At 39.9% G+C, this 12,098-nt stretch overlaps 1 protein-coding gene across 1 annotated transcript; it reads right to left on the bottom strand.

Annotated features, from left to right (window-relative positions):
• Positions 1–1,669: 1,669 nt before the first annotated feature.
• Positions 1,670–11,726, bottom strand: LOC117527768 (migration and invasion enhancer 1-like). Its single transcript, XM_034190247.1, has 4 exons — positions 11,584–11,726; positions 11,333–11,430; positions 2,475–2,551; positions 1,670–2,318 (listed from the first exon to the last, which is right to left on the bottom strand). The coding sequence occupies exons 1-4, from the start codon at positions 11,610–11,612 to the stop codon at positions 2,235–2,237; spliced, it is 288 nt and encodes a 95-aa protein (XP_034046138.1). The 5' UTR covers positions 11,613–11,726; the 3' UTR covers positions 1,670–2,234.
• Between the last annotated feature and the right edge of the window lie 372 nt (positions 11,727–12,098).

Below are 12,098 nucleotides of genomic sequence, written 5' to 3'. Positions count from 1 at the left end.
ATGTTATCACTGCGAACCAGAGCCACCAGCAGAGACCCACCTAGTCCCACTGGCTTACATTTAAATATGCAACACTTCATACTCTCTCTCTCTCTATATATTTGCATTTTCCATGCTGTCTCAAGTTTTCTTATTTGGGGTTGTAAAACATGGGAAGATTTAAGCATTTTATTTTTTTATAAAATGCTTCAGTGAGACGATGTGTCAGTAATTAATTCAACTTTCTCAGTCTAATATTTTGTTGAAAGGTTACTGTCTTCTTACAGGTCTCCATAAGCTTGCAAATGAATAAGCAAATAATTCAAATAGCATTTATATAGTTAAAAAAAAAAGTATGCGAGCAACATGTTCATCTTTGCTAAAGCCTATGCATGGACCTCATAAAATAAATGGATGAATGTGTGAATCACCACATATAAAGTACATACCATATTTAACCAGCTTAGTCCCACTGAGATCAAGATCTCTTTTGCAAGGGAGACCTGAGTAATTATAGTTTCCAACTCACCTAAACTGCATGTCTGAATGTGGGAGGAAACCCAAACACGCGAACATGCAAACTCCACACAGACAGGCCACAGGTGGGAACTGATCCCATGACCTTCTTGCTGTGAGGCAACAGTGCGAACCACTAAGTCACCATGCTGTCCATTTATTTATAAGTTGCACATTGAGCATTTGTGTTCAACTAGAGGGGATGGACATTTATTTATACTCACTACATTTTACAGGATGGAGGCTGCCTGCCACTTATTAGTACATTAGTGTGTGGACGTACTGCAGGAAATCTTTCTGCATGCATACTGGAAATAAAGAGCAGGTGTGGCTAAAAATGCAGGTTGATTTTGAGTTTCATCTAATTCTAAAGCCAAAGTCATAACTGCTTGTCTAATGATGCTATGAATTCACTGGGTTCACCTTTTCCCCCCTTCAGGTTCAAAGACATAAAATTCAACTGTAGTTTGACAATTCTAAAACAGATTACATGTGCATACTTTTCTGCACAAGTACTCCATCTGAAAGTGTGACCACGACTTGGCTGAAGTGAGCAGAGGTCACACACACTGAAGCTGCAGTTCAACTGTTGAATTTGGCTCCCCTTAGTGGCGACAGCCTGCTTGAGGAAAACAAGGTCCAGAAGTAACTTCCTGCTTCACTACGGGCTCAAAATGTACACAAACACCTCAAACAGGACAAAACTAGTTCAGTGGTTGTTGTATTACCGTTCCCATGCTCATGTCTGGCCTTTGGCTCATTCTACTTGTTATCTACAAATCTGCACGCTCCGAGTCAGTCCATTAAAAGGAGTCAATGCGTGCGTGCAAAAAAAAACAAAAAAAAAACAGGTCTAGCAACTTTAAACCAGTCAACTGCAGTTAATGTCGCAAGTTTAATACAACGCCCATGACGTGATGTACGATGAACAAGATTAGGGTGATTAAACAGATTAAGCGCCTATGAACACCCGAGACAACAAGTAGAACATCATTGCCTTTATTGATAATAAGCATCTTAATAGCAGCTGACAGTTACAATGGGGAGAAACTACTCAATTCTTAATAGCTGAATCAGATTTAATCAAATGACCTTATATCACAACTCAAAATTTGAAGCTCAGGTGTTGCACCTAACAGCAACACTATACACACTCCTAATGTAGTGCTGACTTAATATTCTGTAATTTGACTAAAGACATTCAATTTTCATTCATCTCAGAAACATTACAATCTAATGATTACAAATCTGCAGGAGGAGGCACAGCTGACGTTTTAGTTTGCAGACATGACAGAAAATATTTAGTTACGTTACCCAGAAACTTGCATTCAATGAGGCAGTTGTGCAGAGAAAAGCTAACTAGATAATACAAAACAAAAAAACAGTGCGGCAAGTAATGTTTTACAATTAATGGTTTTTTTTTTTTCCTTTTTTTTTGAAGCGAGCTCCCTCTGACCCCTTGTGCGGCATCTTCTCCCATTCTGTTCTCATAAGAGTCTGCAATTCCAGGAAGAGCTTCATCATACCATAACCGTTACCTTTTTTAGGCTACAGCAATCATTAACAGCCTGGAGCATCACTATGGGAACAGAAAGAGGAGCCAGATGACATAGCAGCGCTTGGAGATGATTTAAAGCAGCTTCGCACAGAGCAATCTTGTTTTACAGGCTTAAGTCTCCCAGTAAACCTGGGAGGGGAGGTGATGTTGTAGGCAGGCGGGAGGCAGGACAACACGTGACTTATAAAATGACGCAAGGTGCCTGGCTTCTGGTTATCTTCTCCACAGGTTTGCCATCATAGGCTTTCCTGACTGCATCCTCGATCTGCAGCAGAAGTCAGACACACACACACACACACACACACACACACACACACACACACACACACACACACACACACAAAAAAAGCAGAAATTTAAAATTTAGTGTGTAACACACATTAAGACAACACAAGTATCTCTGTGTAAAAACGGGACTCACGTCTTCCTCGTATGGGAATCCACCCATTTCAAGCTTGGAGAACACAAGCTGCTTGTTGATTTTAACCTCGAAGCTGCCTGCAAAATAACATTCATCAGCAATAGAAGGCTTCAATCTTTGTTCTACATCACAATGAACTCAATGCATGAAAGGGTGGAGTGTGGGTGAAGAAAGAATCCCAAACATGCCCTTCTCTTCCGAGTCTTGAGCCACCCAAGCTAACAGGCCAGCCTGGGTTCAGGTGTTTATTATGATTGTGTTATTGCTCCTGTTTGTGAGCAGACTGGAGCCCACAATTTTTCATATATAGTTATGAAATTTTTATTGAAGATTCATATCCTGATAGGCAAGAACTGATTCAATTTTCAAAGTCATAGGTCCAAAGACAAAGTGAGGAAAAATTGAACAAATATTCCTTACTGTCAAAAAGATCATTTCTTTCATATTTGAGAGTGTTGTGTAGGATGGTATCATTTATCGACTGACAAAGTTTGATTCGGATCTGATCTAGATTACAGATTTTATGACCATTTAAATTTAACATTGAAAACCCCATTTAATGTATATCTGACATTCCTGCACCAATCACTTTCATATTTGAAAGTGAGCACCTCTCTACCTAGCTGACCTAATTAAACCCTACGTACCGGCCCGGGCTCTGCATTCTCAGGGTGTAGGGCTATTTTGTGTCCCTCGGGTGAATAAAACGTCTGCGGGTCATAGACCTTTCTCTTATCGTGCCCCTGTTCTGTGGAATGATCTCCCTGCGTCAATAAAAGTCACATTCTGTAGAGACTTAAGTCCAGACTTAAGACGCAATTATTTCCCTTTTGTGTGGCGAGCATACTGGCATAGTATGTTACTATGCTTTCTACCCTTTTAATTTAATTTTATTAGTAAACAGTGGGCCACGGCCTCAACTTTATCTAAAGTCTGGGTATTTTAGTGAAGCTTTGGACGATCAGCTTTGTATTTCTTGTTTTTCTTGTTGCTTAATGCTGACAAAATACTGTATTTGTTCAGTGGCTGTCACTTAAAGAGACCACACCCCCAATAAGCCTTTCCACACTCTCGCATGCAAGAGGTGCAGACTCCTGTCTCGAGGCATCACGACTGACTGTGTGGGCAGCGAGAATGACACAGAACTTGATTATTTTCCCCATTGGACCATTGATTCCTTGAAGGGGGTGGTGGCCAAGTGGTTAATGCGCTTGGTTTCAGTGCAGATGGTTCCGGGTTCAAATCCCACCCCTGCCACATTTCTCCATGTAATGTGGAGTTGCGTCAGGAAGGGCATTCAGCATAAAACCTGTGCCAATTCAACATGCAGATCCACCTTGGATTTGCCGTAGCGACCCCGAGTGCAAAAACAAGGGAGCAGCCGAAGGGACTTACTTACCACTGATTCCTTGAAAATTTTCTTGTGAAAAGGTGGTATTGGTGTCCAAGGAAGAAAAGCTGAAGCATATGCTGGTTGAGAAGAGCAGCATGACTCGATAACCACCCACAAATGATACTTAAGGCACCGTGATACTTGCACGCATGTAACCCACTCACTGCCACGCAATTCGCTGCGCCAATGCGTTCCGCTGGATGCCGTGCTGTGTGCCGCTGGATGCTGCGTCATATAAACTAATTATTTTGTAGCGGATTAATCAGTTACTCTCAGAGATTGGCTGTTAAAACCATCTCTAATTGCTCCAGAGGCACAGGGGAATTTTCTACGGCTACAGCTTTTCTTGTGGGCTTCATAAGGTGGAGAAAGTGTCTGGGATCTTCTCAAAGGTAATTATATTGTAACATCTTGGTAAAACAGTTGCATTTGCAGTCCTTATAAGTATCTAACATTATGTTTATTATGGATTTAGACAGTTGTTTGACTGATGCTGTCACTGCCCGACCGAGCGTCTCGTTTACTTTTTTTTTTTTTAACACCTCTTGACCTTTGAATCAGCCAGGTCACGGATGTGCATTCTCAGAGTGTGAAAAGGCTTATTAAACATGATCTGGCTTATCACATATATACAGTGGTGGGCACAGCTTACCAAAACATTAGGTTTGATAACTGGTACTCAACTAACTGAAAAGTTACCTTTTTTTAACACGAAACTGATAAACTACCTAAAAACATATCAGAAGCTACAGATAACTTTAAATTTTGCCTCCCATATGCTCTCAGCTACTAAGAAACTGATTTTGAGTTTAAACACCAGCAAAGCTTCTAATAGAACTAACGGCAATCACAAACCCAAACAGCCAATGAGCCAAAACTTGTCTTTGTGCACTCTGCCCCCTGTTGTAGGAAAATGTCATTTACCCTGACAGGATACAGTGGACTGCGATGACGCGGAGGTCTTGAAATGGAAAGCAGGTTTAAATTATGGCTTTGCTTTAAAAATAAAATGATTCCAGATAGAATAACTACATTATTGTAAACTCTTAAAATGTACAAAGTGATATATATTTTAAAATAATGCACTAATTCTGAAGATTTGAACATTAACACACAGATGCCCAAAGGGGATTATGGGTAACTAAGCCTCCACTGATACTGATTGGTTGTTTCATTCATTCTATACAAAAACCAACACAAGTGAATCAATGTAACGTGTTGGTGTTTACAACTAAAACATATCTGATATTTTCACTTCATAAATCTTCAGACATGACGTTAATTGAAATAACTTGTCTGGAATTAGTTTGGTTACAATTCTAACCCTAAGTTAAAATGATATGCCTCTGGATGACATGGGTGATATTGCTAGCGTATTAGTATGGGGTCAAAAGAAGTGAGGTTTTTTTTTTCTTCCTATGACCAATTCTTTGCCTGCAGAGAATAGAGCGGTTTCTTCTGGAACAAACTCTTCTGTTTGTACAGGATAGAACTGCACATCTACTACAAAAAGCTACATCCGCAAAAAATGTTAGCGGTCTAAAAATTATTGGACTGAAACTTATCAAAAGATAATTGGTCTGATGATGGTTTTCAAAGTTATCTGAAAAGCTAATCCGATATTGAAAACATTATCACTGATAATTAGCGGTTCGCAGAACTGTGCCCACCACTGCGCGCGCACGCACACACACCCAGTTCCAATGAAGTTGGGATGCTGTGTAAAATGTAAATAAAAACAGAATACAATGATTTGCATATTTGCAATTATTATGCAATTATTGCATATATTTGCAATTGAATACACCGCAAAGACAAGATATTTAATGTTCAAACTGATAAACTGTTTATGTGCAAATACAAACCCTGGCAAAATTTTTGGAATCACCGGCCTCGGAGGATGTTCATTCAGTTGTTTAATTTTGTAGAAAAAAAAGCAGATCACAGACACGACACAAAACTAAAGTCATTTCAAATGGCAACTTTCTGGCTTTAAGAAACACTATAAGAAATCAGAAACAAAAAAACAAAAACAAAAAAAACTGCGGCAGTCAGTAACGGTTACTTTTTTAGACCAAGCAGAGGGAAAAAAATATGGAATCACTCAATTCTGAGGAATAAAATATGGAATCACCCTGTAAATTTTCATCCCCAAAACTAACACCTGCATCAAATCAGATCTGCTTGTTAGTCTGCATCTAAAAAGGAGTGATCACACCTTGAGAGCTGTTGCAACAAGTGGACTGACATGAATCATGGCTCCAACAGGAGAGATGTCAGACGAAACAAAGGAGAGGATTATCAAACTCTTAAAAGAGGGTAAATCATCACGCAATGTTGCAAAAGATGTTGGTTGTTCACAGTCAGCTGTGTCTAAACTCTGGACCAAATACAAACAACATGGGAAGGTTGTTAAAGGCAAACATACTGGTAGACCAAGGAAGACAAAGCGTCAAGACAGAAAACAAAGCAATATGTCTCAAAAAAATCGAAAATGCACAACAAAACAAATGAACGAATGGGAGGAAACTGGACTCAACGTCTGTGACTGAACTGTAAGAAACCGCGTAAAGGAAATGGGATTTACATACAGAAAAGCTAAATGAAAGCCATCATTAACACCTAAACAGAAAAAAACAAGGTTACAATGGGGTAAGGAAAAGCAATCGTGGACTGTGGATGACTGGATGAATGTCATATTCAGTGATGAATCTCGAATCTGCATTGGGCAAGGTGATGATGCTGGAACTTTTGTTTGGTGCCGTTCCAATGAGATTTATAAAGATGACTGCCTGAAGAGAACATGTAAATTTCCACAGTCATTGATGATATGGGGCTGCATGTCAGGTAAAGGCACTGGGGAGATGGCTGTCATTACATCATCAATAAATGCACAAGTTTACGTTGATATTTTGGACACTTTTCTTATCCCATCAATTGAAAGGATGTTTGGGGATGATGAAATCATTTTTCAAGATGATAATGCATCTTGCCATAGAGCAAAAACTGTGAAAACATTCCTTGCAAAAAGACACACAGGGTCAATGTCATGGCCTGCAAATAGTCCGGATCTTAATCCAATTGAAAATCTTTGGTGGAAGTTGAAGAAAATGGTCCATGACAAGGCGCCAACCTGCAAAGCTGATCTGGCAACAGCAATCAGAGAAAGTTGGAGCCAGATTGATGAAGAGTACTGTTTGTCACTCATTAAGTCCATGCCTCAGAGACTGCAAGCTGTTATAAAAGCCAGAGGTGGTGCAACAAAATACTAGTGATGTGTTGGAGTGTTCTTTTGTTTTTCATGATTCCATATTTTTTTCCTCAGAATTGAGAGAGTCCATATTTTTTTTCCCTCTGCTTGGTCTAAAAAAGTAACCGTTACTGACTGCCACAATTTTTTTTTCCTGATTTCTTATAGTGTTTCTTAAAGCCAGAAAGTTGCCATTTGAAATGACTTTAGTTTTGTGTCATGTCTGTGATCTGCTTTTTTTCTACAAAATGAAACAACTGAATGAACATCCTCCGAGGCCGGTGATTCCATAATTTTTGCCAGGGGTTGTATTTGCTCATTTTGAAATGGATGCCTGCAACAGGTTTCTAAAAAACTGGGACAGTGGTATGTTTCCCACTGTGTTACATCACCTTTCCTTCTAACAACACTCAATAAGCGTTTGGGAACTGATGACACTAATTGTTGAAGCTTTGTAGGTGGAATTCTTTCCCATTCTTGCTTGATGTACGACTTCAGTTGTTCAACAGTCTGGGGTCTCCGTTGTCGTATTTTGCACTTCATAATGTGCCACACATTTTCAATGGGCAACAGGTCTGGACTGCAGGCAGGCCAGTCTAGTACCCGCACTCTTTTACTACGAAGCCACGCTGTTGTAACATGCAGAATGTGGCTTGTCTTACTGACATAAGCAGGGATGTCCCTGAAAAAGATGTTTCTTGGATGGCAGCATGTGTTGCTCCAAAACCTGGATGTACCTTTCAGCATCGATGGTGCCATCACAGATGTGCCCATGCCATGGCCAGTAACACACCCCCATACCATCACAGATGCTGGCTTTTGAACTTTGCGCTGGTAACAATCTGGATGTCTTTTTTCCCCCTCTTTTGTCCAGAGGACACGACGTCCATGATTTCCAAAAACAATTTGAAATGTGGACTCGGACAGATGTGAAGTGGAAAAGTGTGCTGTGGTCTATTTCAAATGAGGTCGGGCCCAGAGAAGGCGGCGGCGTTTCTGGATGTTGTTGATGTTTGGCTTTTGCTTTGCATGGTAGAGTTTTTTAACTTGCACTTGTAGATGTAGTGACGAACTGTGATAACTGACAATGGTTTTCTGAAGTGTTCCTGAGCCCACGCGGTAAGATCCTTTACACAATGATGTTGGTTTTTAATGCAGTGCCGCCTGAGGGATTGAAGGTCACAGGCATTCAATGTTGGTTTCAGCCTTGCCGCTTATGTGGAGAAAGTTCTCCAGATTCTCTGAATCTTGTGATTATATTATGGACTGAATTTCTTGCAACTGAACGTCAAGAAACATTGTTCTTAAACTGTTGGATTATTTTTTCATGCAGTTGTTGACAAAGTGGTGATCCTCACCCCATCTTTATTTGTGAATGGCTGAGCCTTTTGGGGATGCTCCTTTTATACCCAATCATGACACTCATCTGTTTACAATTAACCTGTTCACCTGTGGAATGTTCCAAACAGGTGTTCTTTGAGCATTCATTTTCACAATGAAGTTAATAGTTGTCATTGGAACTGTTTAGAAACTACAAACTGTTTACAAGCCTCAGTGTAACAGGAAATGGGGAAAAAAAAAAAGTTTTTATAATTTCAACTGAACATGTTATACATGTCAGTAGTGCTGGGTTAAAAGATCGTTTCGCCAATTTTTTTTAATCATTTCAAATCCCACAGATCGATACATATACACACACATTTCAGGCCAGCATTGGAGCAGCGACACTGAAAAAAAACAACAAAAAAAAAAACACTGCAGTTGGTCTGTTTCCGAGGGTGTGAAAATGATCATTTCTCCACATTGATTGTGGACCAGGTGGTTCTCAATTTGAAGCAGGTCCACAATTTACTTAACAACCTCTATCAAAGCTATTTAAAGATGTCAATCATGATGACCTGGACTCTGTCTGTTGCGGGCAAGAAAAAAAGTAAAGTCCGCTGCTTAATTCACACAGTGTTTTTTTTTTTTGCGTTTGTTCCTCATAATGTGCCTTTTCCGTAGGACAGAGTGCGACGGTTCTGTGGTCTGGTCTGACTTCTCAGCTGCGCAGCAAGTGCCGGTGGAAAGACCGACTGAACTGCCAGTCAGTCTGCGCGGCTGTGGGAGAAGTTCTCCTGCTGCATGCAGCACAGTCAGCACTGTAGGGGAGACTGGGACAGTTTGCCCCAAGAAAATTTTAAAATTTATAACTCCCTGAAACACCGTTGCCTGCATTTTGAGGGCCACATTTTGTGAAGTAATGCCATGGTTTTTATTTATTTTTTACACCTTTGTTACAACTTTACTTTAAACCCAAAAGAAATGAGGCATTAGGCCAAAACATGGAAGCCTGTAGAAAGGTACCTGTGTCAGGGCCAATGAACCAGGTACCTCTGACGTCCTCTTTTGACTACCATTCAGCCTGTTTGTAAAATAAAAAGACTACTCTATCATTGTGGGAGGGGGATCTGTCCATCTTATAGCCATCATTATTAGCCTCCAATACTTCATTAATTTGCTGTCAAATGTCAATATAATACTCATATAAATATGTTGCATAATGAGACAGTTAGGTAACAGCTCAAAAACAGTCTTAATAACACTAACCCAAATCGAAATTGGATTCAATCAAAATGATCAATTTTGAATTTTAAGAATCAGAATCAATTTTTGAAATTTGAATCTATACCCAGCTCTTGTTGTCAGTGCCACATAAGTCAGGAGAATAAATAGCTTTTATTGTGTAAACATCACTTTTTTAATGAAATCATCAACCCCTGAAGAAAATTATTTAAAATAATACTGTCCAATTGAATCTTCGATTTTTTACAGTATTTCAATCAAACAACTTAAATATATTTCCATAGAGAAAAACGATACTCAGTCGAAGGCTTTGCCTTCATTTTATATTATTGTTAAAACTACATATTTGTGCCAGGAAACTTATTATATTGGTGCACAATAAATTGTAGCTACGCAGTGTTGCCACAGTTACTTTGAAAAAGTAATCCAATTACTGATTACTCCTTGAAAAAGTAACTTAGTTACTTTACTGATTACTCAATTGTAAAAGTAACCAAGTTAGATTACTAGTTACTTTCCCCAGCTGCCGACAACAACCCACGTCAACATGACAATACCTGTTTTGCCAAAACTCACTTTATAGTCACCCTTTCTTGACTTCAATGAAAATAAATACTTGTTTTATAAAAAGTAAAATAAAGACCTCTTTCTTGACCTCATATTTAACTGTTGACAGCACTGTAACAGTAAAACTTGCAATTTCAAACCCACATTGTTTATAAATGTAACTATTACATTCTAACATTTTTCTAACATTTAAATTCTCTCTAAACATTTTACTTGTCAAAATTATTATTTTAAGCAATATTAGTAGTTGTAGTAAAAAAAACAGCTTCAAAACTGGACCTTTAAGCTAGGGGTGTTGTGGGGGGGGGGGGGCACATCCTTGCCCCACGCCCCCATTCCATCTAGATTCGCCCCTGCTTTGGCGTTTGATCACAAAGAATGGATAACATTTATTTATGCAGAAAACATGACCAGATTTACAGGTAAGAAAGTTTTATTGCGTTTTCACATCATGTGGTCCTCAGAAAGAGAGTTTAGGTGCATTTGAGTGGAAAATAGTTAGTTGTTGACGCGTCGCGGAGGATCAGCTGTTTTTAACGAGACGATACGGAGCGGCTCAGCTCAGAATTCTAAATAAAGGAGGGAAAAAAGTATAAAAATGTCTTTGTAAAGCTCAGTGCAGGTGTGCTGATCACCGCGCTTTAAGAGGTGAGGACGAGTCGAGCAGCTGCAAAAAACCGTGGATTAAAAGCTCACAGCTCGCTTAAAGTGTGTAGTTCAGTCGAACCCCGACCTCCTGCCCACAGACCAAGTTTAATGCTGCTGTCGACCCACAATGAAAAATAATAGTAACGCACAGTGACATGGAGAAGTAACTTTAATCTGATTACTGATTTGGAAAGATTAACGCGTTAGATTACTCGTTACTAAAAAAAAGTGGTCAGATTAGAGTAACCGGCATCACTGTAGCTACGCTATGGTGTTCGATACGGTTTGGTCGATGTCAATACACTGCCAACTTGAAAAGTAGATCTTGGTTCAAAAAAGGTTGGACACCACTGATGTAAACCCACCGAAGCTCACCGCTTCGAAGAAGAAGAAAAAAGGAAAGTTCCAGTTCTGGAACAATCGGTCGTTACTCACTTCGTCTTCCAACGCTGCCAGACACCACCGCATCGGGAAACTCAGCGATGACACCGCGTTTGAGCTCCTGAAAGCGGGGCGCGTAACCTCACGCACCACTAGAACAAAAAGAGAAAAAACAAACACACAAAACACCGTAATTAAAACAGGATTAGTCCACGATACGCTACGATAAGATGAGTCACTCTTTTTCGTCACTGTCTTTTAAAATAATACAAACAAAAATGCCAGAGAACATAACAAGCACTTGCCAATACTCCACTTCAACCGTCACACCCATAATGCTGCTATTTTGTCCGGTTTCAGTGGGACTCTGGACCGGAAACCGGATCGTTCGACAACGACTTCTGCGCAAACAACCTAGACGTCGATGGCCTCCTCCTTCTTCTTCTTCTTCTTCTTCTTTCGAATTCAGTGGCGGACGGCACCAGCTTAAGGTGCATCTACCGCCACCCACCGGGCTGGTGAGTGATCGCTGAGATTTGCAAAACCTTAGCTCCTGGCAGGCATCGGCATTTGTTTAGATACGATGAAGTAATACAGTGTCCTTTAGATATTCAAATAATTCTTTTTGCACGATGTGTGATGGGTTTTGCAGAATATTTCCAAGGGACATATTCTTATTCTCTCTGCACAGTGCCAAACATGTCAACCCCTTTGAGGGCCCACCTATATAACCAAGTGAGAAAATCCAGAAAATCAACAGAAAATCCTTATAACATCCAAACTGCACCAAAATCAATTTTATTACCGTACACACAACCAC

Source organism: Thalassophryne amazonica, chromosome 16, assembly GCF_902500255.1.
Source record: "Thalassophryne amazonica chromosome 16, fThaAma1.1, whole genome shotgun sequence".
Classification (NCBI taxonomy): domain Eukaryota; kingdom Metazoa; phylum Chordata; class Actinopteri; order Batrachoidiformes; family Batrachoididae; genus Thalassophryne; species Thalassophryne amazonica.
Note: the sequence above shows the minus strand (reverse complement) of the source record. Positions and strands in the feature narration are given on the sequence as shown.